General features: G+C 46.0%; 1 protein-coding gene across 3 annotated transcripts in view; it reads left to right on the top strand.

Moving 5' to 3' along the window:
- Positions 1 to 206: 206 nt before the first annotated feature.
- TMEM255A (transmembrane protein 255A) overlaps positions 207 to 27,385 on the top strand; it is a 39,787-nt gene continuing 12,608 nt past the window's right edge. For all 3 annotated transcript variants that reach the window (XM_061598682.1, XM_061598683.1, XM_061598684.1), the window contains exons 1-4: positions 207 to 558; positions 11,948 to 12,090; positions 17,690 to 17,752; positions 25,126 to 25,215. In XM_061598682.1, the coding sequence (XP_061454666.1) occupies positions 501 to 558; positions 11,948 to 12,090; positions 17,690 to 17,752; positions 25,126 to 25,215 (354 nt within the window). In that variant the 5' untranslated portion in view covers positions 207 to 500. The remainder of the gene's footprint in view (positions 559 to 11,947; positions 12,091 to 17,689; positions 17,753 to 25,125; positions 25,216 to 27,385) is intronic.

The following is a 27,385-nucleotide window of genomic DNA, read 5'->3' on the forward strand; positions in this document are numbered from 1 at the left end:
AAGTCGCATGGAACCGAGTGGGGCTTCCGAGTCGACGCGTCTAGGATTGCCTGCGCAGCGCGGCAGTTGTTCTTGAATCGGTTTTCTAAACAAATAACGATCTCCTGATTTCTCCAGTCTTCCCCTTGCTTTCTGCGCTTCCCTCTGCGGCAAACGCCCGCTTGGAAGTTAAGCAGCGCATCCAACAGCGCTTCGCAGATCAACGGGGTGGGCCAGCGGGCGCTCGGACGGCGGGCGTGGCAAAACCGCCTGCGCCCGAGCGCGCCGTGCCAGGAGGGAAGGAAGCCCTTCTCCCTCCCCTTGTTTCTGCAGGGAGCGGGGCTGGTAGGGTCGTGCCCGGCTCGCACAGGTGCCCAAGGCCGGCTCTGGTGGCTGGAGGGAGCTGCTGCTGCCCGGGGCATGAGCCTGGAACGGGGCAGGAGGATGCGCCGCGGCCGGTAGCAGCGGCCGGACCCCGTGCGTCGAAGCCCCCCAGGCGCAGGAGAAGCCGCGTCGCCACCATGCACCAGGCCTTGACGCAGCCGCGCTCTAGCGCGATCCCCCTCTCGGACTCCGTGGGTGAGCCGCTTCTTCGTCGCTGCCTGCAGGGAGGAGGAGGGGATGTAGGGAAGGGGCGGGAGCGCGCGGGCCCCGGGGGCAACTGCGGGTGTATCTGCGCACAGGCCTGGGGTCCTTTTCGCGAAATCGGAGGCAGGGAAGGAAGACCCCCCTTCCCCACCCGTAAGGTATTATTAGGCCCTTTGGGGTGTCCTCCCACCCACCTACCCCACACCATCCCGCCCCAACGCTCGCAGTGCAGCTCCAGGCCAGAAAAGCTTGCAGCGTGAGTGGAGGAGGGCCGGGTGAAAGGCGAGTCCGTTGTTTTCTGCATGCCTGAATGGCAGAGAAGCTCCGGGTCCGTTTCTATTTAAAATCGCCACTGCTTTTTTTTTTTTTTTTAAATGGGACGGCTAGAAACTTAAGAGCTTATCACTATTGGGGAGCCTTCATTGAAAACATTGGGGGCCCTTTTTCCCAGAGGCCATGGAGCTCCTGGCCTCTTTCACTGACTGGGTTGCCTTGTCTTATTACGGGACTAGAGAGCCTAAGTTGCCTTATTGTCGGGTGAGGGGGATGTGATGGCCCAGCAGCAACAAGCCTTCTTTAGGGGGGAAGGGCCGTAGCCCAGTGGTAGAACGCCTGCTTGGCCTGCAGAAAGGCCCAGGTTCAGCCCCCCCCCCAGTAGGGCTAGTAAAAAAAACCTTTTCTGAAGCTCTGGAGAGTTGTTGCCAGCCAGTGTAGACCATCCTTCCCCAATGCCTGCTGTCTGGGGCCGCATGTAAAATAAGATTTTGCATAGTTTGATTTATGCCAGCCCTTTATTCAGAGTCATGAGGCCTGGAACCTTTCAATTATTTCTAAGGGAAAGCCCAGAGCCAGAGCCAGCACAGGAGGGTGGCCAAATTGGGCGCTGGCTGAGGGCCCCTGTGGCTCAGAGGGGCCCCTGCTGCTGGGGATGGGTAGATGTAGCTCTCACTCCACTATCCATGCTAGCATCGGGTCATGGACCGTGCCTGCCGTGACACAATGCTGGCATGGATCGTGGAGCAGGAGCCAACCTCTTAGGCCACATCGCTTCCCCTGCCAGCATGGGCTTAAAATAGGCCCGGCCATGCCACTTCCCATGTTAGCGTGTCAGCGTGCTGTGCTGCCGCTGAGGGCCCAGTCTGCCCTCAGTCTGCCCTGCCCAGAGCTCAGTGGTAGAGCACACACTTTGCATGCAGAAGGGCCCCAGGCTCAGTTCCCAGCATCTCCAAGGAGGACTGGGAATGTCCCCTTGCCTGAAACCCTGGAGAGCTGCTGCCGATCAGTGTCAGCAGTGCTGAGCTAGATGGACCAATATAAGGCAGGTTGCTCCATTCAGGAGGGATGTCGCTCAGCAGTAGAGCCTGTGCATTCTGTGCAGAAGGTCCTTAGGTTCACAGTCCTTGCTGTGAAGGGAGGGCTGGGAAAAACTCTGGCCTTAAACCATGGAGAGCCGCCGACGGCGAGTGTAGACCTGCCTTCCCCAACCTGTGCTGGCTGAGACTGATGGGAGCTGCGCTCCACAACGTCTAGAAGGCACCAGGTTGAGAAAAGCCGGCATAGACCACAGTGGCTAGATGGACCAGTGGTCTGACTCCTGACCCCTGGGCACGCTGACTGGGGCTGATGGGAGCTGGAGTTCAGCAACATCTGGAGGGCCACCGGCTCCCCTTCTCAGATGTATCTTGGTGCAATAAGATGTGGAAATAATATTCAGTATAGCAAGCGTCTGAATTCAGAAAACTTGCCATTGGGCAGGACTGGACAGCTCCTTAAATTGGACAAGCAGTGTGGGCTCCGGATTTGGGGGGGGACTGAGTGAATCTGTTTCCCTGCCATCGCCGTCACAGCCCATTGACTTGTCCCCTCCCTCTGAACCCGTTTGGCATCACTGTCCAGAAAGAGCAGGCAAGCAGAGACTTGTACTGAATCAGACCATTGGTCCACCTAGCTCAGTCTTGTCTACACTGACTGGAAGAGGCTGTCCAGGATTTTAGACAAAGGACTATCCCAACCCTACCTGGAGATGCCAGGGATTGAATTTGGGACCTTCTGCATGCAAAGCAGATGCTCTAACCACTGAGCTAGGGGCCTGATCATTTGTTGTTGTAATTGTTTGCATACATGGAGAGGGGCAGGAGAACAAGCGGCGGCGGCAAGGAAGGGTTGGTGCAGAGCTGGGAAGGAGAGATCCAGGGAACAGCAGCCAGGCCTCTGCTGAGGTGTTGGCTTCAGCAGATGCCCAACAATGCCAACCCCTGACGTCAGCCCTGTGGACAGGCCAGACATGTTGCAGAAAGAAGATTTTAAAAGAAGAAAAGGAGAAAAAGCAAAAGAAAGAAGCCTTATTAGATATTAGTATATCAAATAGGCTGCAACTCAGGGTCAGTTGAATTAATCCCCATCATGTCGCCTGCTCAGCTGTAACAGGTGGGGGGAAACGTCTGGCCCAGATGTTGCTGAATCACAACTCCCATCATCCCTGGCCCTTGGTCATGTTTGCTGGGACTGATGGTAGTAGTAGTTCAGCAACATCTGGAGGGCCAAAGGTTCCCCACACCTGGACCGTATGGAGGCAGTTTTCTTTCAGGGTGGGATGAACATCTGGCTGTGTTCCTCCTCCTGTTCTGTCTTACCAAATACACTGAACGAGGGTTTTCTTGCCGTGGGTTGCCTGTTGGAGCTTGCAAGGAACAACTTGCTGCTTGGAAGTGTGTATGAATTTGTGCCCCTTTTCTCAAAGAGCAGCATCTCCACATTAACTTCACCACAAATTATGGAATTGTAGGGTTGGAAGGGGCCTATACGGCCATTGAGTCCAGCCCCCTGTTCAGTGCAGGAATCCAAGTTAAAGCATCCCCGACAGGTGGCTGTCCAGCTGCCTCTTGAGTGCCTCCAGTGTTGGAGAGCCCTCCACCTCCCGAGGTAATACCTCTGAAGGACAATTGGTGTGATCACTGCACCAAGTACTTAGATACTGGACGAAAGGCACCTTGGCCTGATCCAGGTTGTGTTCTTGTGAAATGCAAAGTATTTTCATATGAGCTTTGAAACCTGTGCCATGCCATGCACATGCAGCTTAACTGATGCAGGAGATGTTCCTTGAAACACTTTTGATGATTTGAAGGTTTAGGATATGAAACTGGGTAGGGAGTTGAGTGCATTCTTTAAGAGAGACTGTGGCAGATTATCTGGTACTTTGTAGTGTGATTTAGGTTTCCTCCGTGGCGCAGAGTGGTAAGTGGCGGTAATGCAGCCGAAGCTCTGCTCACGGCCGGAGTTCAATTCCAACAGAAGGAGGAAGTCGAATCTCCGGTAAAAGGGGTCGAGGTCCACTCAGCCTTCCATCCATCCGTGGTCGGTAAAATGAGTACCCGGCATATGCTGGGGGGGTAAAGAAAGGCCGGGGAAGGAACTGGCAATCCCACCCCATATATATGGTCTGCCTAGTAAAGGACGCAAGACGTCACCCTAAGAGTCGGAAATGACTCGTACTACACGTGCGGGGACATCTTCACCTTTACCTTTAGGCCCCATCTGCACTATACATGTAAAGTAGCATCGTACCACTTTAAACAGCTATGGCTTTCCTCGAGGAATTCTGGGAACTAGTTTATTAAGGGTGCTGAGAGTTATTAGGAGACCCCTTTTCCTCTGAGAAGTGTACTTCTATAAGCAGAGCAGGGGTTGCCTCACAATTCTCAGCACCCTTAACAAACTTATTTATTTATTACATTTATATCCCACCTTTCTTGTCATCATAGAAACCTAAGGCGGCTTACATACATGTGATTCCCAGGAGGTCTCCCATCCAGGCACTGACCAGACCTGACCCTGCTTAGCTTCAGCATGGTGCTGGCCTCATGTGCCTTCAGACCATAGCCTGGGAACTTCTTCTTATTGTTAGTATTAGTATTATTAAAATTAAAATGCATATCCTGCCCTTCTTCCCAGTAGGAGCCCAGGGCGGCACAGTTCCCAGGATGCTTTGGGAGAAGCCATGACTTATTAAAGTGGTATGATTCGGTGCAATTGAGGCCTGAGCTGGAAGTAGTGTGAATTCATGGGGCCTTCATGAACTATGGGACCTCTGTTGTGTAGCCAGTAATACTCTCAGGAGGGTGCTGATTTGAAATCCCCCCCCCCAGGGAAACACTGTTTCTGCTGCCTCAGAGGGGAAAGACTGAAGTTCAGTGATGGGACCATCTGCCTTGTATGCAGATGGTCCCCGTTTCATTCCCAAGTATCTCCAGGTAGGGCTGGAAATGTTGCCTGCCGGAAACCCTGGAGAGCCACTGCCAGTCCGTGTAGACAGTACTGAGCTAAATGTGGTCTGTTTTCAGAAAAGGGCAACCAAAATGATCAAGGGGATGGAGCCACTTGCCTGTGAGGAAAGGCTGCAGCATTCGAGGCTTTTAATAACATCATGCCTGGCATGGAGAAAGCGGATAGAGGATAGTTTTTTCTCCCTCATAACGCAAGAACAAGCGGACATCCAATGAAGCTGAATGATGGAAGATTCAGGACAGACAAAAAGAAAGCACTTCTTCACACAGTGCATAGTAAAACTATGGGATTTGCTCCCACAAGAGGCAGTGACAGCCACCAACTTGGGATGGCTTTAAAAGAGGATTAGATAAATTCATGGAGGAGAAAGCTATCAGTGGCTTATGATGGCAGTCTGCTTCTGAATGCCAGTTGCTGGGAAACCCAAGAGGGGAGAGGGCTCTTGTGCTCGAGTCCTGCTTGCAGGCTTCCCTAGGGCATCTGGTGGGCCACTGTGAGAACAGGATGCTGGACCAGATGGGCCACTGGTCTGACCCAGCAGGCTTCCCTTATGTAGGGGGCAGGTCTAGATCTAATGGGCTCAAGTTACACCAGAGTAGATTTTCTGTTAATATTAGGAGAAATGTTTTGATGGCAAGAGCAATTCAGTGATGAAGCTGAGATGGGGAACCTCCGGGCCAAGGACCAAATTCGGCCCTCCAACCCTCTCTGTCTGGCCCTCAGGACTCTCTTCAGCCCACACACCCCTCTCAATGGGGCTAGCTCCTCAGTAAGCTTCCTTAGGATTGCGGCATTCATGCTATGAATTCATGCCCTTCTTTGCACCCACCTGGCTGGAAAGTGTCCTTGAACTCTGATCATGCTTCTTGCTCGCCTGGATGTGAGATTCAGAGGAGTGTGCGAGTAAGTTAATATCAGTTACTTTGCCCACTTTTGCCTCTGGCCCCGCCCATCACTGGCATGTACCTGCCCCCAAAAGGTTTCCTAGAAGGAAATGTGACCCTCAGGCTGAAAAAAGTTCCTCACCCCTGATCTAGAGGGCTGGTGGACTGTGCCTCACTGGAGATTTTCAAACATGAGCAGCCATCCCTTGTGGTTGTTCTAGCTCTGAATTTCCTGCATTGAACAAGGGGTCGGAATTCTGTAAAGCAGGTGCAATCCACTTATGACTCTTGAAGCTGAATACAGCCTGCTCATTATAATTAGTGGCCTGCCAAATTCTTGACAATTCCCCTGATTTTGCCTTTCCTGTCTGGCAAAACAACATGTTTCTCAATCCATTGGTGGCAAGGTGGATTGACTGGATCATTATTGAAATCGCTAAGAGGAAAGGTAGATTTCAGCTCACTTTCAAAATGTCCAATTCAGAGATGTACGGTTGTTTAAAAAATAATTACAACTAAATAAAGCCTTTGTTCTACTAAGCAGCATGACACCACATCTCTTGTCCTGGAGCCCACACGGCTTTTGAATATCACAAAATTATAGGCAGGGGAGCAACTATGAACATTAGGGTCTCTGTTTTGGTTTCTTTGTACATATGCAAGAACACTAAGCAAGATCACTTACTGGGAAATGAATGGTGCAGTCCTAAACATGCTTACTTAGAGGTTAAGTTCCACTGAGCTCAATGGGGCTAACTCCTCAGTAAGTTTCTTTAGGATTGTGGCATTCATGCTATGAGCCCCAACCCCAGAACCTTGGTGTGTGCTGTGGTGACCACTGAAGAGGATGAGGACAACCTCATCCTCTGGTAGACAACCATCAGCACCTTCTTTGCGTCCCTCCCAGCTGGAGGACACAGCTCTGTCATCATTTTCAGATTCAAGAGAATGAGTCCCCTGCAGTACCTCCAGCTCCCCAGCCTTGCAAACATTAAAGATGGTAAAATCAAGTGATGGTCCTTTAATAACTCAGCCAGCTCTAGGGAGGTGGAACAAGCCACCTCCCTACATAAGCCTCCAGTTTGGTATAGCTCCCTGCTGGACAGCAGCTGTCTAATGCTGTTTTCATGAGAGAAAAGATCAGTTAGCAGGGCTCACTTGGAGCTAACCATGGTCCTGTTTTTATTAGCTTTCTATGCAAGAGTACTTGTGAGCAGCTGCTTGATGTGATCTTGTCTATTGTGACTTGGCTTGTTCAACTGGGTTAGACTTTACTTGCCTTGTGTTGACTTCCCAAGGCGTTAAGTGATTCCCCCGTGAGCATTAAAACGCCACAGAACAGGATACGTAGTGCCTGGAATTTTCCAGAGGCAAAGGCTGATAGTTACTGGACAAAACATAACTTCTCCATGAAATGGGAAGTAGTCTATGTTCTTTGGCTGACAGGTTCAATATTCATAGTTTGCCAACCATCAGTGCTATATACATGACCTATTTTGTCATCTGTAAAATGTTTGACCTCAAACATGCAGTTGTGTGGGTTGGAACACATTCCACTGACTTATTTTTCCAAAGATACGTCTCCACTTGTACAAATTCAGCGTTTCATAAAATTAATAAGTAGCATAATGGTCGTACAGAAACAATCAAATCTCTGCTTAATAAGCTGAGATAGGAATAAGCCTCTTGGTTAATGGCTTACAAACAAGCCAGGATAGGGACACCAACTTTAAAACATGTTTTCCTGTTCTGAGACCATAGTTTCCTGGCCTGGACATATTGGGAAGTTATAGTTAACTTCTTGGCTTGTTTCCCTGCTCACACAAAGGGAAGAACAGAGCATTTGTGTCTGTCTCTTGGGTTTATTAAACTGAGATTTGGCAGTATTTGGATGATCAATGAAAAATTTATTACATGTCGTTGGGCAACTGGTGTGGATACTGTACTAGACAAATCTAAAATCAAAGTTGTAATGAACTGTTTGTAGGTGTCTTTCTCTAGAAAGCACATAAGCCCTTTGGAACTCCTTCCCATTCCGTATCAGACAGGTGCTGTCTCTATTGTCATTTTGGGGCTTATTGAAGTCATTTCTTTTCCAGCAAGCCTTTTAAGTGGATATTTTTATCCCAGTCATATCTGTATTGGTTTTGACATTATTTTTATATGTGAAATTGCTTTAATTTTGGTGTTTTTATTGTGAAATTGCTCCAAGATATTTTATAGGAAGCAATTTCAAAAATGCACAGCTCTTCAAGCATGTTAAAATCAATATGTTAACACCTCCGTGATATAAAGGAAGTGTATGCTTTTGAGTTATCGCACATTAAAAGGTTTACAAGTATCTTAATACAAATAATTTCCAAGTCAGGCTTTGGATTTGCACTTTGAATTCTTTCTCAAATATTTGTGTTCTATTAGTTTTTACTAGTTGAAAATGTTTAAAATTTGTATATAGCATGGAAAATTAACATGGCATCCTTTTTAAAAACAGCAACAAAGTTTTGCTTACTAAATGTGAACCAAATCAACATGCTAATCTAGGTTGCCATCTGTATAGGGCAGCAGATTTTTTTCAGATTCAAACTTTTCTGCAGGAACCACATCACTGCAAAAGTCATACTTCATTTTTTGTTCTTTGCCCCTGGTGTGTTCTTTTACTTAGAACAACAGACTTTAACTCAATATATTTTATAGAGGGCCAGGGATTCACTTTTAAGAGATCATGAGCACAGACATTAACCTTTTTATATTAACTTCAGTTTTGTTTTTTTAGAAAAACAATCTTTTAAAAGAGGCGCTTAACCAAACATCCTTTTTAAAAACTGGATTTTAAAATATTGATTATCCACCCTACTTGGTGAACAATATTGAATCTGGCGGGTTATAAACTACACTTGCTTCTGCTGAACACTGAACATACACTGTTGCTTGGTATTCTACAAAGCGTCCTTGAGAAGCTATTGAATGCCATGAAGGTGATGTGAGGTTTGTCTGTTTTTATGCTGGAATCAGATGAATGCTGTACTCTAGCCAGCTTGCGTCTTAGTTAAACTCTTGGAAGTGCCTTGGTTTAAACCTGGAAGAGGTCCACTCTTCGTTATATATAGAGTTGAATCTAACTAAGTCTTTGCACAAGTGAAAGAACTTCTGTTTGCATTACAGAACTTCTCCCATACACACACACCCCACTATCCCAAAAGCTGCTGTGGAGGGTTGGGGGAACCCAAGGGTGTCATGGGAGGAGGAGAGTGAGGGAAAATTCTGTTCTACAAGCAGAAGTAATTCTGCTTGCGCAATGGCTGAGTTGGTGACAACCTTTAGTAGAAGTAGTAGTAGTAGTAGAAGTCCAAAAATACTTTAACAAAAGAAAACAAGGGAACAAAACCAAACATATTGCTAATACTTATTGCCATTTCAAGAATGAATGCTAAAGTGAAATATTGACATACTTTTAACACAGGAAAAGGAAAACATTGTAACACAAATACTTCCTACATTTCTAAAGCTTAACTCGAAAGCTGGACTGCACTGCAGAAATGATGTTTTATCACTTTAGGCATTTCTAGATTTTCTCAGCTAGAATACCATTTTACCACTATTAATTCAAATTAAAATTGCCTCTAATACTGCTGCTCGACATCATTATATTGGGATTGTCATTAAGAGGGCCAAACCTGACAAAGGAGGCTCTTTTGAGAGAAGGAAAAGCTTCCTGCTTCTCCTGCTGTTTTTACATCTTGGCAACAATTTGTCAGATAACGCCCAAGAATTATCAGTGGACGCTGAGTGCATGGAGGGGGACCAGTTGGTTCAATAACATGAAGCAAAAGAGGTTTGGTTGCGGGGAATCAAGAGCTGATCAACACAACTTAAGAACTTAAGAAGAGCCTGCTGGATCAGGCCAGTGGCCCATCTAGTCCAGCATCCTGTTCTCACAGTGGCCAACATTGCATAGGAGAAGCCCGGAAGCAGGACCTCGGCTCAGAAGCACTCACTCCTCCTGCGGTTTTTGGGCCACTGCAGCAGACATGTCAGTGTGTCAGCCACCAGGGGTGCAATCGTCCTCCCATTTTCAGTGGTGGCTGGTGCCCGTTGGAACTGGTAGGGCGAAGCACAGAGGGGCCAATGGTAGATAGAGCCAGAGCCAGTTACAGGCAGAGCCAGCTCATTGTAGTGTTGCCCCTCACCTCCTCCTGCAGAGTTGTACACTGGCAACAGTGAGATGAAGGAGGAGGCAGGTGACAGTCAGTGCCACCCCCTGGGCTGGATATAAATAAGAAGGCAGGCAGGTGAGGGCTGGCTGACGGTAGGCAGAGGTTGGTGAAGCAGCGTCCCACTCACCCTAGTGGACTAGCCTCCAGTGCCCCTTTTGGTTGCTTGCTAGGTGTTACAAACACAGAGGTGCTGTCCAGCACATGTGGCAGGGCCTGATGCAGGAATCAGCTGGAAGGCCACTTTCCCTTGTGGGCAATTTCCTGGGCAGGGCCACAGGCAAAACAGCAGATAGCGCAACAGGTGCAATTCTTAACTTTGTACACAGAAGCCAGAGGTTTCTGCACACTCCTCCCTCCATCCAGGCAAGTGGCTCAAGAGCACCTTCCAGCCAGGTGTGGAGGAGGGCCACTGAAGGGTGTGGCCCAGGGAGCAGCTGTCTGCTGAGAAGAGTCCTGAGAGCCAGATAGACCCAGAGGGCCATATTTGGGTCCCCAGGCCTGAGGTTATCTACCCCAGCCTTAATGCATGGTTAGCGACCTCCGTTTGGTTTGATGGGTCTCACGTTTTGAATTTATTTTACATATTTATATCCTGACTTTTTAAACAAATAAATAAAAACAAACCCAAGTTGGTTGAACAGTTAAAATAATGAAACAGTAAAATACAAGCAGTGAAGTCCAGATTGGAAAAAGAACCCCGCATTAAAGCAAAATGAATAAGTTGGGTTAAACATATGATTGCATGCTTTTTAAAAATTGGTATTTTTTTTAAACCCACTTTCAATATGCATTTCAATGCAGGAAGAGGGGTGGGCTTGATAGATCTCCCATGGTGCCACCACAGAAAGGACCCTGTCTTTGGTACTCATCACATGGACTCGATTTAAAGAAGGTTGGGCAGGCCTGCTCTGTATTTTCTGTTGCATGTTTTCTTCTTGGGTTTTGAATGCTTAGCTCAGGGGAAGCCAACATGGTGGCCTCCAGATGTTGTTGGACTCCAGCGCCCATCAGCCCCAGTGAGCATGGTCAATGGCAGAGCTTGGAAAGGTTACTTTTTAAAACTACAACTCCCATCAGCCCCAGCCAGCATGGCCACTGGATTGGGCTGATGGGAGTTGTAGTTCAAAAAAAGTAACCTTTCCAAGCTCTGATGAATGGTTAGGGATTATGGGAACTTGTAGTCCAATAGCATCTGGAGGGCACCACATGGGCTACCTCTGGCTTAGGTGATAGTCTAGTTGAGGGTAAATGAGAGCTGTGCACTGTCCTTCTCCATCGCTCCCGCTGATTTCAGTAGGGTTTTTGTGGGAGAATGTCGTAGTCCACCGGATCATTGGGCGGCAACCAACATTTGTTTCCGAGAACAACTCTATTAAAACTAGAGTTCTATTCAAGTTAGCAGTGTTGTAAGGAAACATTGTTCCTTGCAGTCTCCACTGTATTCTAATTATTTGTTTAAATTTAAGTGTTGGAACACATGCTTTGGATGCAGAAGGCCCCAACTGGCATCTCCAGTTAAAAGGACCAGGTTGCAGGTAATGGGAAGGGCCTTCACTAGAGACCCTGGAGAGCTGCTGCCAGTCAGAACCGACAGCATTGGGCTAGCATCTAGCAGAAAGCCAGATTGAACTCCCCGTGCATCAGCTGATGTGCAGAGAAGTCAACCCTGCTTGAGCAGTATCTCCCCCGTGAGCCAGCTTTGACAGGTGGGCAGGACCACACTGCTGCCCATCACCTGAACTCATAATGATGTCCGATGACTGTCAGGTCAAGGGTGGGGGAGATAAAAATCTGGCCCACTGGGCCAAGAAAGGTTCCCCATCCCAGAAGTGGACAGATGGTCTGACCTTGTATAAGTCAGCTTCCTATGTTTCTGCATGGTACCTTATGATGCCACCAAAGAACTGAGTCAGAATATGATGCATGTAGGAGCCAGTATACTTTGCTACTCAGCGCAGATGGAATTAGCACATTTTTGTATGTGTGTGTGTGTTTTAGGGTCTTTCAATAGAAGAAAAAGAAATTCCCTCTACGTAACGGTGACTCTTCTCATTGTGTCTCTGTTAATTCTTACGGTTGGTCTCGCTGCTACGACAAGAACCCAAAATGTGACTGTTGGAGGTTATTACCCGGGGGTTATTGTAAGTATAGAACTCCTAGGTAGGTCAAGAAGCCATGTTGCCCCCACATCTCTCTAAGTCCCTACAAACTTTCAAAATGGATTTGAGTGTCTTCAATATTGGTCTCTGTTCATTTGCTTGCTTTCTCCACTGAATGTTTTCTTTCCATTAGACAGGGAAACCTACTGGCTTCCAGATGTTGTTGAACTACATCTTCCATCGTTCCTGACCATTGGTCATGCTGGCTGGGGCTGATGGGCATTGGAGACCAACAACATCTGGAGAACCACAAGTTCCCTGCCCCTACCTTAAGACGTGGGGGATGTTTTACACATGCACATTCATCACTGGATGACTAATGTGATTACCGGCATCTGTGGATATAAGACCCTTGAGCCAATGGCTTCCATATGAAGTCACGCTCAGTGGCCAGTCATTTGGGGGCTGGTGCACATATGAGTCTCCATCATGGATTGTGGAAAAAACGGAAAACCTGTGGCCCTCCAGATGTTGTGGATCTCCAACTTGGATCAGCCCCATCCAGTATGGCCATTGATCAGGGACAATGGGAGTTGCAGTTCAATAGCATCTGGAGGGCCACAGGTTCCCTGCTCTAGAGATTACTATATGCTTGATGACAGGTCGCTGATTGGCCTGACTGCACTGGGCAGCATTGGGAGTGAAGTGATATGAATGTTCTGTCTGTGGTGTTAGATTTGTGATGCCTCACTTATGCACACAAAGGTCCACTTGATTATCTAGGGAGGAACATGTCTGCACGAACCAGTCCATGGCCCCTCATTCAGTGCTTGATGATTTTCAGCCAAATGTGTGATCCATCTGCATTGACAATGACTGTGTTTCATAGGACAGGGGATGATATGAAAGTCGCATATGTAGTGGTTTCATTGATGACTTGCACATGCAGCCCATTGTCACTTGAGTCAATGAGTCATTAGCATGCATGTGTGAATCAGCATTATGCTGATACCCGGAAGTTATCAGTGAGAACTGGATATTTTGTGCTGGTCTCCCAATGTCTCCCTTCTGCCCTTGGATGAATAAGGGACCGCTATGGACAAAGCCTCCATGTTCCTGGGCTGTGGAATTCAGATGTGCATTGGATGCATGCATAGCTCCTTCCAAAGGTGCTATGTAATGCAGACGAAAGATCACTCAGGGCTGTTGGGAGGATCTAGTTGTCTTCTGGATCAGGCAAACATAGAAGTGCCCCTAAACCCATGTCTGAACCCATACCAGGGTCTGATTCACAATTAACTGCCGCAGGTGCATCTGCCACATTTACACCTCGCCTTATTTAAATATGGAAACTATACAGATGGTGCCCTTGAGGAAACACATTTGGATGGGGCTTCCTAGCGCGGGCTGATGCCCATTTGGAGGCATGCAGCTCCCCTTCACAATGTGTCCCACAAACACCCAGTACAAGTTCATCTGCTGCTATAATGTGTGGACAATCCCACAATTGGCTGATGTCACACTGACGCACATTTCCCATGACTACAACAGACTTTGGCCTGGTACGTCTGTGCATGTGCAACACTTAATTCCTCAACCCTTAAGTGCTGTGTCCTTAGTGCTTGACCGCTGAACATCCAAACTACTCTTCTGAAAAGAGTTGCATTCAATGGATGTGGGATGCTAGGAAAAGTTCTGTTTCTGGGGTTAATCTCTACGTTGAACCATTTGCACATGTATGTCTTCGATGTTGCATGCCCCTCCCCATGCATGTGTCAACTAGCCCAGAGGGTGCCTTGCTGCTGGACTTTTAGCAGCTAAATTTGTAGCCCGTCTCTGCCATCTAGATGTGTTTTTTTTTAAGTGAGCGGGCTTAGACCGCATAGTGACCTGAGATAGCTTTGTACATATGAGAACATAGCAAGGCAGTGTTAGACTGTCCAGCACATACTTAACATAGCTGGGTCTTTGCAAAGTTCACGGAATTCTCTGTATCTCTCCTGGGTGGAATACACCAACTCTTTCCAGGAAATATCTTCATTCTGCTATGATCATATTGAAATGCTTTTGCTCTCATTTTTCTCACCTGAGTATTGAAAGGTGGAGTCCAGAAAGTGATACTGTCAAAAGGGCAGAGAGAAACTATCCACTCCCTTGGCCCTTCAAATGCCAGTCCATGCAATCCTGGCCTTGGTATGCCACAAATGTAATGTAGGTGCACTGTGGAGAAAACCTTTTAAGTTCAATTGGGAAACTATTTGAAATGTCAGTACACAGTGCAGGATTGTGACACTGCACTCTGTTCACTTTGGGTTGCAGAAAGAAACGATCAAGCTAGCAAACATCTCTGACTTTAACACACTTTGGGCTAGTTCACCCATCGGTTGTGAATCAGTTGTTTTCTTGCAGCCGAATGAGCCAACGTTCTCCATTTGAAGAGCATTTGTGCTTTGTAATGATTCAAAAGTTATATTCCCAGCATGTCAAACTCTGATGTCTCATTCATGCATGCAAGTCAACATCTGGTGCTGCAGTCCATATGTGTATGTCGGCTGAAATTTCCAAGTGCAAACTGATTTTATAGCCTGCTGGTGACATTGTCCCCTAGGCCTAGGGTTGCCTCCAAACTATCAGTATTTTGCAGGAGGGGTTCAAGTGCATACTAGAACTTTTAAGTTTGCACATTTAAAGTGAATTAAAGTGCTCTGTTGCTATAGCACAATAAATCAACTTAAAAAAAAAAACCCAGACTTTTTGCAGTTTGGAAAGTGACAGGGAAATGCATTGAAAAGTGAGATGAATAAATGACTAACAGGAAACAATGTAAACACCCCACAAGTAAATCAGAATGCAGGACAAATGCTCATTGCCATATAACTGCCCCGCAAACAAATCAGAACAAATGCATCATGAAAGAGTGCATACAGGGCACCCTTTTTATTGTGCATTCATGATGTTTTGTGCTCATTATAGTATCGGGGCAGTGATATGTGATCTTGCTTTTGCACCTGCAAAATTTGAGGGTGGAAATATTGCTTCATTGCCAACCAGTGCACATCCCATAGCTTCCTGCTGAAATCCTGTAACTTTTCATACCACAAATTTTTTTGGAGGGGGTGTCTTGCCTTTGTTGCACTATAGCACAAGAGTCCCCTCTCCCCCTGATGGCAATAATACGGTAACATTGGGGAAGCATTGCGGAACAACTGATAAAGCAGAACGATGTGTGGAAGGTCCAGTCTAAATCCACCACTCATGCAACATTTGTTGCATCAGTGGCATATTGCAGAATGTGCTCACCAAAAATCACAAGTAGAGGGGGGCCCTGATCTAACTACTAGGGAAGCTTTCTGCAGGGTTCTGTTGTAAACCGCCCAGAGAGCTTCAGCTATGGGGCAGTATCCAAATGCAATAAATAAATAAATAAATCGGTATGAATGCTCAAATAAATCAACAGGAGGGACTGTAAATTTTGAACTGGATGTCTGTGCTGCTTAGATCTCTTTCCCATGCTAGCTATACATGCTAGTGGACAATATGCTGTTGCGAATCATCTCCTAGTGTAACTTAATAGTCTGCCAGAATGAGCCACTGTGATAAATCAAGAATGGAAGCTGTGACCCTCCAGATGTTGTTGGACTACAACTCTCATCATCCGTAACCATTGGCCATGCTGGTTGTGGCTGATAGGCGCTGGAGTCCAACAACATTTAGTGGGCTACAAGTTCCTCATCCCTGTATTAAATAGTGAACTGAAGATTTCTGGTTGAATTCCTTTTTTAAAAAATTATCTGATAGAGCTCAAACTCCCACTGTTATTTCCTGACAAGATTCATCGAAACAGATCTGAAAATTATTCCATCCACCCTTCTGGATCCTGCACATATTATAACACTTCCACTCCATACAACAGGGATGAGGGGCCTATGGCCATCCAGATGTTGTTGGACTACATCTGCCCCAGCTGCCATGGCCAGTGGTTGGGAGTGATGGGAGCTGTAGCCCAGCATCATCTAGACAGCTGCAGCTTCTCCACCTCTGCCTCACAGTGAATCAGACCAGCACGATCAGGAAACAGAATGCTAGAAGGAGTTATCTGCAGATAGAAGCAGCTTCGTTCTCAGTTGTTTGATTCCTCCCCCCCCATGTCTAAGCTTACTTGAAGCAGATTTAGCATCCACTCAGTGGCATCAACAAATGCACCTTGTTTTCTTTTTCCCAAATTTGCTGCAATGAGGAAAGTGGGGTCCCACATTGGTGGATGCTGTGAGAATAAAACCAGCCTTTGACACAGGGCCGTCTTGCCCTTGCAGCTGTTTGCTGTTTGGGGCAATGCATCCTTACAAGCACATCCCACCTGTCATCAATCATGAGCTTTTGGCTGGTTATTCTATGAAGAGCATGTGCTGCCTTTTTATTCTGGCAGATGGACCGCTCTGTAAAGACCCACCCTGACCTGCAAATGACCCAGGTCAGGAGTAATTAGAGGCACAGGGAGGTGGAAGACTTGTCCATAATCAGTAGCTATATAGAAGAGGAGATTTTGATAGACCCAATGCAGCCTATCACAATCAGGGTGAATAAGTGGCTTGCCGTAGGTCATTACACATACACTCTGGATATGTCTACAGTGGTCTTGGCCACCCTGAAGTCTTAATTCCCAAGTGATGTTGTTTATTAATCAGCCCATGGTCAGTGCTTGGTTTACACATGCATGTACATCATGTGGTTATTTTACATTCACTGACACATGAGAACTGATTCAGCAGGGAAGCATTTCCTTTGAATTGACCTTGGCTGGTACCAAAACCCTGTCTGTGGCAGTTAACCAGTGACTGCACATTCATGCATGCAGAAGCCATTGCTTGATGAGAGAATAGGATGGGGGAAACTGTCTTATGATTGTGATCATTCCTACACCACTTGGAGCGTGCGAAGAACCCTGTAAAAACCTGATCTTGTTCGCAGCCTCAGCTTCGCTCCTCTTGCCCCCAGAGGTCAAAGCAGAATGTCTCAACAGCTATCATGCCACGTCGTGCGAGGCAAGTGTCTGGCTCTGTTTTATTGTGCGGGCACTAAGAGCCGGCATGCCTGTCTCTTGTGCCTTTGCCATCTGATAAGCAGGAGCTGGTGGGGCACAGCTAGATATGGGTTGCTTCCATCCTCCTATTGAAGCAACACCCCCGATAGCAATAGCTTTTCCTTTGGTGCAGTCAAAGAGTTAAAAAAGATTGCAGGGAGGTTCTTAATGTTAGGGCTGGGTCCGTTTGGTTTCGGTTGGCTACTCCAGTTACGTGGTTTATGGGTCATTGCTGCATGAGTGCTGTCAACCTGCATAAAAAGCTATTTCTGCATGCATTGCCTGTTTTGTGTATATCATTCACATGTATAACATGATGACAGAAACTTCCACCAGTAAAAATCAGGAGTACTGTTGCAGGACTTTAGTGATTCTGGGGTTCTTAAAAAAAATTAATTAATTTTTAAGTCTTCTGATTTGAGGTGTTAAATTACCATGGTGTGCATATGCTCTCTCTCTCTCTCTCTCTCTCTCTCTCTCCCCTCCCCCCGGGTATCTGTGCTAAATAGTTAAAATGGGTGACTTCCAGATCTAAAACATTTTTAACACCTTGCCTTTCAGCTTGGTTTCGGGTCATTTCTTGGAATTATTGGATCGAATCTGATAGAAAATAAAAGGCAAATGGTAAGTTTTAACAGTTTTCAAGTTATTCTCCTGCTCATTTAAATAGAAACCAATTGCACTAGTTCCTGTGTCTTCCCTGGTGGTGGAATCTGACATGGCTGCCCTTCTTTCGCATTTAGTAAAGTGATGAGAGGCAGAAGTGTAATAAAACTGGATCTGGGTGTGGTGTGAACATGCATTTTGCTACCACCTTGCAGAACCTAAGCAGGTCTGGGTCTAGTCAGTATTTGGATGGGAGACCCGCTTGGTTGCGGTTCTCTTTATCTGTGGGAACTGTGCTGTTGTAATCAGCGATGGGCAAAGTAAGCAGCCATCTATGATGTGGGAGGAAGCAAATGCAAGTTGCCAGGCTGATAAGAGGACTTTGGTTATGCGATGAGAAATGACTGGGTAATCCACGCAGCCTGAATTTTCAGTATTAAGTTGAAAGTCCCCCTTGGCCAAGGAGTCTGTTCTGCTTTGAACTGTGATGGCTGGTTCACAGAGGGCAAACCATTATTGGCTTCATGCTGAAGCCCCTCATCTCCAGAAATATCATTCAGTCCCAGGCCACTCAACATTAATCATAGGGCAGGAGTGGGGAACCTTTGGCCCTCCAGATGTTGCTGAACTGCAACTTGCATCAACCCTGTCCAATGTCCCCATACGGGCCTAGAAACAATTTTTTTAAAACAACATGCATAAAAGCTGAAATTATTATTAAGATGCTGAATCCTGCGCATGTGCACCATGATAATAGAATTATAGCTCATGCGCACTTCGATATGTTACTGCCCTTAATAAAAATGCACAATATTAATGGCTATTACTGTTCATCATCACTGCTATCTCTCTTACTGTTCAGCCATCCCTGTTTCCTTCTGTTTGTTTTTCAAAATGCCACTGACTATCTTAGCCACTTAGGACAGGGGTCGCGAACTGAATCCGGCCAGCGAACCACATCCTTACCTCCCCCTACCCGAACCCCTTCAGCTACATTTGACACGTGGGCAGGGCCACCCAAATTTGTCCATGCAGTTTGAAATCAAACTGTGCATGCACAGGGCTTTGCAGGCTCTGACAATCAACAGTGCACTGATCAGCCCTCCAGTTATGCGCTGCAGTGCAGAGCAACATGATAGCAGCAGTGAGAACAGCAACAACAAAAAAGGTCCTTGCCCAAAGGAGCTTACAATCTGAAGGCTGACAGTGGGGGAAGACAACCAAAGGAGAGGACAGGGTGACAATGGATGACTACAAACAAATGAAGTTCCATATATTTAGGCTTCATGCGATGAAAGCAGATGCTCTACCATTGAGCTGTAGGCCTTTTGCCAGCTAGGCTGCATGTGCCTGGAGACCCCTGCATACAAGCAGGAACCGGAATTTTCCGGCTTCCCTGTCAAGCGGAGGAGGCTATACATACGTCGGGCCCCTTGACAGTGATGCTGAACACGCCATTGCCAGAGTAAGGGTCATCCCTCTCTTCCCTCCCCCCCCCACCTGCATTCAGTGAAGAAAGATGACAGAGGTGTTGGGTCAATGCCCACCTTGTTGGGTCCTCGTCGCCATCAGCTTGTTTGTATGCTGCTTTTCCCTAGTAAGTCACGTCCAAAGCAACTCAAAACATGGTCAGAACTGAACAATACATCATAAAATAGGACGACTTTTCAAGGCGGTTCACGAATAATTGCACGGCGTGTCAGCAAAATATAAATAGTTGTAGAAGCAACAGCTCAATGGAAATGGACTGCCTTCAAGTTGATTCCGACTTATGGGCGACCCTACGAATAGGGTTTTCATGGTGAGTGGTATTCAGAGGTGGTTTACCACTGCCTCCCTCTGAGGCTGAGAGGCAGCAACTGGCCCAAGGTCACCCAGTGAGCTTCATGGCTGTGTGGGGATTTGAACCCTGGTCTCCCAAGTCGTAGTCCAACACTCTAGCCACTACACCACACTGGCTCTCAACAGTTCAATAGGCCAGCTCAAAACATTCCATGCTAATGCAGTCAATGCGATGCAAAGATGACGCAATCTACTCACTTACCAGCGCTAAGCCCCAGCAGTAAGAATCCAAACGGCAGCAAAAATTGCTTATCTTAGGAACACAGGGAAGTCGCTTTATCCTGAGCTAGGCCATTAAGCTGGCGACACTGGAGCGGCTCTCCAGGCCTGTCAGGCAGAGGTCTCTCCCAGCCCACCTGGAGATGCTGGGGATTGAACTTCCTGCATGCAAAGCATGTATTGTGCCGCTGAGCTATAGATTCTCTTAATGAACGTTGGAACCTGCCTTGTATCGATCCAGACCATTGATCGATCGATCTTGGTGTTGGTCTGAGCTGACAAGCAACAACTCTCCAGGGTTTGCGGCAGAGGTGTGTCCTATCACCTGCTACCAGATCCTTTCAGCTGCAGATATTAGAGATTAAACCTAGTAGTGGTGGTGATGATGATGATTTCACTGTATTACCCATCCTTTGCCATAAGAGTCCAGGGTGGATTACAACAGTTTCAAATGCGATATTAAAACAGTCGGAAACAAACCACAATCACAAGAATAGGGTGGGTCCTAAAATGTGTGTGTATCTGAAGTGTTAAAAGCCAGGCTAAAGAGGTACATTTTCAGCATGCAACAAAAGCTGTATAATGAAGGTGCTGGATGCATCTCCCTCTCTGTGTGTGGGATCCCACAACTTAGGGGCTGCTGCAGAGAATGCCCTCTTCCAAGCCGCCACCGCCCTGAGGGTCTGAGGGTGATGGGGCCACCAAGAGGGCCCCCTCTGCTGATTTTAACACCCAAGAGGGTCTGTAGAGAAAGAGGTGGTCTTTTCCATGCAAACCATGTTGTCTATCAAAGCTGTTTGTGGATTTATTAAATCTATATAGCTGTTCCTCAAGAATTATTCCCTGGGTGATTTACAGTGTTAAAAATGCAATATATATTGATTAAAACCAACAAATAATAAAAGACGACCAAAAATATTGCAGCAGAGAGTGCCTTTCTCCAAAAACCCAACATTGCCTCAAGCCAGAGGTTGCCAACATGGTGCCCATAGGCACACATGTGCCCCCAGAGTCCTTCCTTGCTGTCTGCAGGGCTCCCCCTGACCCCGCTGAAATAGGCTTGAAAGAAGCATTCTATTGTCACCAATAAGGCTGAGTTGTCTGCTTGGTTGCCGTTTGCAAAAGCGCCCATGGGCCCAAAAAAAGTTGGCAGCCCCCTCAACAAGACCACCTCCCTCTAACTCCAGTTAGAATGGGATTGAGAAGCAGGGAGCCCAGCCAGACTCCCAACCAGACATTTCCCTCAGCACTCGAACCTGGGGCAGGCAAGTCTCTGCCTGTATCAGAGGGAGAGAGCAGATCCCCTCTATCAGCTCATCTTGGACCAGCTTGGAACTATCAGTATCCAACTGCCTTGATGAGTGGCCCTTTCACCTGGCCGCATCTTTGACAGAAGTGACACAGGAGGGCCCCCTCCATCGGATTCATCCAACTGAATGGCCGCTTTCTATGTGTTGGCAGCATTGTGATCAACCAGCCCCTCCTTTGAGAACATAAGAAGAACCCTGGTGGATCAGGCCAGTAACCCATCTAGTCCAGAATCCTGTTCTGACAGTGGCCAGCCAAATGCCTACGGGAAGCAGGACCTGAGCGCAAGAGCAACTCTCCCCTCCTGTGCTTTCTGGCAATTGGCTTTCAGAAGCACACTGCCTTCCGACAACAGAGGTGGTCTCCTCTCCAAGTCTGTCTGCAAACCCTGTCCCCTCCCTCTAGAGCAATGGTGGGGAACCTGTGGCCCTCCAGATGTTGTTGGACTACAGCTCCCATCATCACTGACTATTGGCCATGCTGGCTGGGGCTGATTGAAACTGGAGTCCAACAACATCTGGAAGGTCACAGATTCCCCACCACTCTATAGACAGAACAGCCTAGAATCTGGACTGTGTCATCAACTGCCATGGACTGGGAGAGACTGCCATCCATTCAAGAGCACATCTGTGTCCCCACAGCGTACTATTTCTTTACGCTGGGTTGGCGCAAGCCACTTTGGGAATCCAGTCTTGGCTGAAAAGCAGGGTGTCAATGTAATCAAATAAATAAATGGCCACTTGACTCATCTCTTCCAAGAACTGTCTCCTGGAGCTTCACTCGATAACTGCTTCATATATAACATAATGAAACAGCTGGTATCTTGAATCAGCTTACTTCCCTCCCCATCTCACTCCCCGCTTTTTTATATCCTGCCTTACAGCTGTTCGAAATTGTAAACCATCCATTGTGCCAGGGAAGCAATAGCTCAATGTCATATGTAAGTACCTTGGGGTAGGTAACCAGGAAGTTGTCAGACAGGTAGAACAGCGGTTGTCTGGCAGCCCAGGGGGATGCGGCCCAGCAGTCTTCCTCAGTGGCTGGTTGCCCAGGCTGAAGGAGTCACATAGGTATGAGCAAATCTTTGCCATTCTGTTCCGTGACACATTCCGGGTTGTGCTTCCAGAGTTCCGCTCCTCTGTCTTCTGTTGTCAACTCAAGACAGGCTCTCTCCACAACCATGTATTCCAAGCAATCCTCACGTTATTAACCTTCCCAAAACGTTGATTTGGAGAGGAAGCACTTTGCACACATGATGGACTACGGCTGCAGCATTGGGCTGAAGGAAACCTGCATCATCCATTGGTGTTTCATAAGACAAGGGCTCTTGGAAGTCCAAAAAGAATAAGATTTACTGAGAAAAGTTTGGGAGCAATGAAATGTGATCCAACGTACTGTCATTAATGATCAAGAAAAATGTAAGAAGTTGGGACTCAGTAACTCAAGATATAAAACAAAAACTGAGGATTTCAGAGAAGGGAGTAGATTTACCTATCTGTCTAAGGAAAAGTAAATAAGAGTCACATCAGAAACTCACTTCCTGGCCCTAAAGGTTGAGTAGGTTGAAATGCAAAATCATCTATATTTTGTATGATAATATTGACTACTATTACTACTACTAATAATAATAAATAATAGTAATAATGCTAACACTTCTGCTGCTGCTGCTGCTGCTGCTGCTACTACTACTACTACTAAATAATAATAATAAATTATTTTATGATAGTAATGAATTGTATGCCTGGAATATTTATTAATAACTTATTGAGAAGAGCGTTCAAGAATTTTATGTGTAGCTATAGTTGTATTTTTTAATTGTAAGGTTCTCTCATGTAACTTTCTTGCATAATTTATATTCAAATATTAATAAAGATTTATTTTGTATATAAGCACGTGTTTCCTAAGGTAGAAATCTCCTACCCATTAGGTCCCATTAGCAGACCCAGTGTGTCAAAGTCCTTTATTTGCATTAGCCACAAGCCATTACAATTGGTATATACAGACAGGGCCAGCGCCAAAGGGCAGTCAGGTCGGGCCCTGGCTGAGGGCCCCAGGGGCACAGGGAAGATAGAAACCAGATAAACAGCTTGATCAAATTACCTGACTAAAATTCTAGCATTCATATGAGATGCCAGCCAATAAAATTAATGTATACAGAATCCATCAGCATAAAACAACTAACAAAACTATCAACTGAGAAAAAATCTATATCAGATTAAAACTCAAGGTGCCGTAATAGAACTCCTGGCACCTGCTAAAATTTTTGCAGCCCATCTGCTCTTGGTCTGCAAGAAGAAAAGCCAAATAAAAATTAGTTGAACACCTTGGAAAAGATTACATAACCATATTCATCTGTCTAATAAAGGAAGTGGATGACATTCAGCCAATGCAACAATAAAACAGCTAAGAAAATATCATTGGGAATAGGGCAAAAAAACCTGCTACCTTTGGTTCCATTACGAATGTAAGATAAGGCAGATCAGAACACTGATTCTATAGAAAACTTTGATAGGGGAGGAATTTGAGAGCATCCGTATAGGAGTGTATCCAACTTGAGAGTTGTATACTGCATAGCAACCCCAAGATTATTATTATTTATTATTACTTACTTAATTTGTTAGTCACCTCATACCTAGCGGTCTGTAGGCAACTTACAACACATTTTAAAAACATACATTATAAAACAAATTTAAAAACATGTAATATATAAAATTTAAAACCCAAACAAAAAGTACGAAGATAGCATACCAAAGGCCTGAGTGAAAAGGAAGGTATTTGCCTGGTGCCTAAAGATGAATGGAGAAGGCGCCACGCATGCCTCCTTGGAGAGAGCATTCCACAGCCCGGGGGGCCACCACTGAAAAGGCCTGTTCTCGTGTTGCCACCCTCTGAGCCTCCTGTGGAAGGGGCAAATGAAGAAGGGACTCAGATGGCAAATGCAGGTTATGGGTCAGTTCATATAGGGCAGAGCTTGGAAAAGTTACTTTTTTTGAACTACAACTCCCATCAGCCCCAGCCAGCATGGCCACTGGATTGGGCTGATGGGAGTTGTAGTTCAAAAAAAGTAACTTTTCCAAGCTCTGCCTAGAGATAACCAAAGCTTAGACAACAAAAGTTAGGCTATCCCTGTCCAGATATGGGTGCAGCTGGGCCACCAGTCGAAGCTGGTGGAAGGCACTGGGCCACCTAATGCAAAGTGAGAGCAAACTGCGTTGGGGAAGGCTGCTCTAGAGGGAGGAAGCAGGAGGATATGCAGGTGGTTACTAGTATTCGTGGATCTGGAGAAGCCTTTTCACATTGCAGGGAGTGAATAAATACCTAGGGGTCAAAAAGAACTTGGGGTGGAAAAGAAATTTACAAGATATTGTTTAAAAAATTAAGAACTATAAGCCTCAGAAATACAGGGCACCTCCCTTGCTAATGAGGAACCTCTGTTTTTAATAGGATGATCCCACAACACAATAGTGTTCCTTTTTTTTTTTAGCGTGTTGTGATTCCTAGTAATGCTGATTAATGATTAATAAATGTTGGTTATGTATTGATATTTGTTTTCTTTATTTCATTCTGTGTCAGAATTGCTTAATACGTTTTTTAATAATGTTTTTAACCCTTTTAAAAAAGTTTTTAAAATGTTTTTAATGCTGTTTTGTCTTAATGTATTTTAGGCTTTGTTTTTATGATGTTCTAAAGTGTTTTTAGTGCCTTGTTTGCCGCCCTGGACTCCTGCTGGGAGGAAGGGTGGGATACAGATCAAATAAATAAATAAATAATAATAATAAATTTACATTCCTAAGATTTTGGTTGGGGTTGATGACACCTTTATAAGCTCATCGAAAGGTCAATGAACTCAGATGTTTGGGAAACCCGGGCAACTTGGAGTACCTTTCAGAACGCTGACTCTGCAAATGCTGTCGAAGAACAGCCTGATGTTGCTTAAAAACAGTGCCTGGGGTAGATACCTGCTGTTACTATACATGTTTTGCATGGCAGATGACGCCACATATCTTTCTTTCTTCTTACAGCTGGTTGCTTCAATAGTGTTCATCAGTTTTGGCGTCATCGCTGCCTTCTGCTGCGCCATTGTGGATGGTGTGTTCGCTGCCCGGCACATAGTGAGTACGAACCAAACAGGGTTTGTGGCTGTGTTTCCATGTCCCCCACATGCTTGTAAGCAGGACTGCATGCATGCCATGAAGCTCGGGAAAAGCACAGAATAAGGGATTTGAGTGCAGAATCCAGTTGCTTGATATTTGCCTCTCTTTTCCCCGCCAGGGCAATGCCAATGTGCTTTCAAGTTATGTTCGTAGCCATGAGAACTAGTGCCTTGCTTTTTAAAATCAAAGCTGAGAATAAGGTCTGGTCTATACATGCAGGAGAATGAGGTGGTAGAATGGGTTGTCTGCAGGTGGGGAGGTGCCTTTTTTAAAATGCTATCCTGTATTTAAAAAAACACAAGTATTTAAAAAACCCTAGCACATCAGGAAGAAAGGTGCTAGTCTAGTTTCCTTTGCTAGTTGTCTACTTGCAGTGCATGTCTTTTTTATGTATAGAAATATTTAAAAATAAGATGCATACACATGCTAAAGTGGTACAGTCTGTTCTAAACACGTTCAGGTACAGGTTTAACATCTCCAGCAGGTGGGACAACAGATTCAGTGCCTGGCACATTACCTTTTGCTGTGACTAGCAGAATCAGGATAAATTATGCAAAACAGTTTTAAAACATCAAGATAAAAATGCAAAATTTTGTGTTTATCAATTTGCATTGAAGATACAGGATCCAGCTTTTCTTGGTGAGCAGCATTTAAGAGCGTCAGAAGACCCATGCTGGATCAGGCCAGTGGCCCATCTAGTCCAGCATCCTGTTCTCACAAAGGCCAACCAGATGCCTGTGGGAAGCCCACAGGCAGAATTTGAACACAACAGCGCTTTCCCCGCCTGTGATTCCCAGCAACGGATATTCTGCCGCCCTGGGCTCCTACTGGGAGGAAGGGTGGGATATAAATCGAATAATAAATAAATAAATATTCTAAGGCAATGGCTGCCAATGTTTTTTCCCAGGGACCACTTGGAAATTGCTGATGGCCTTGGCGGACTGACCACTTCATGGTTTTTCTTCATGGTTATAGCAATTGTAACGCGCTGTGCTAGATGCTGTGTGATTTTTAACTGTGTTTTTGTTGCTTCTTTAATTTCTTATATTCTGTTCCTTCAAATTGTAATGCAGTAAAATACAAGATGTAGCAATAAAAATGACGATGAATATTTCATGTGGACATGCTGTGGACCACCTGAATGAAGCTCAGGGACCATAGTTTGGGAATCCCTGTTGTAAGTCACTTTGCCTCTAACAGGAGAGGATTGCCTGAGTGGTAGATTTTGTTTTATGTGCAGAATACACACCACCCTTGCCTGGAGGATAGTGAAAGTGGTAGTGTAAATACTCTCTTCCTCCACTGATGGTGGCATTAGCTGTGGAGGGGGAGGGGAGACATACTGATGCTCCCCCACCCCCGGACCTAATAGCAGCTTCAGGATTGAACAATTTGCATGGGGAGAGGGACTGGTATGAGAGCAAAGGGCTAAGCACAGTTCTCCTAGAAGGTCAGTTCTCCAGTTGTAAAGCAAAATTAGTTAAAACAAAAATTGAGGAAGATTCTAACCTAATTTGGCCCCAAAACTGTTTAAACGGTAGAGAAGGATTGGGCAAAGAATGAAGATTTCTTCACTTCTGGTTTGGCAGCACCTCGTTCCTTGCCCCTGCATGTTGCAATCTGTGCTGCTGAGTCAAAGATGCCCGTTTCAATTAGGGTGGCCCAACAGCTATTGTTTTGGCTGGGCTGTTGGTCTCTTGCAGTCAGGATCAAATACGCTTTTTGAGCACGTAAGCCACCCTGCGCCTCTATTAAGATCCTCTTGGTCACAAATAGAGCAAGAAGAGGCTGTTCACCCTGATGAATTTATTCTATTGATTTATAGCATTTGCATCTCACCCTTCCTTCGAGGGGCTTACAGAAGAATATTTCGGTTACTACATTTTTCATCCTTGCAGCAACTCTGTGAAGTAGGCTAGGTAGAGAGTGTGGCTTGTCTGTGGCTTAAGAAGTGCCCTGCTGAAACAGACCCTCCAGACAATCCTTTGTTGGTCAGTGACGCAGGTTGTGAGACTCACAGACAAGGTTTTTAGCAGAGAGAGAGAAACCTGAAGCAGAAGGGTTAAACTGTGAGAACAGAGTTCCAGACAATCAAGGTCAGTCTGGCTAGCTGAAAGTGTGATAAGCT

Source organism: Rhineura floridana, chromosome 16, assembly GCF_030035675.1.
Source record: "Rhineura floridana isolate rRhiFlo1 chromosome 16, rRhiFlo1.hap2, whole genome shotgun sequence".
Taxonomy (NCBI): domain Eukaryota; kingdom Metazoa; phylum Chordata; class Lepidosauria; order Squamata; family Rhineuridae; genus Rhineura; species Rhineura floridana.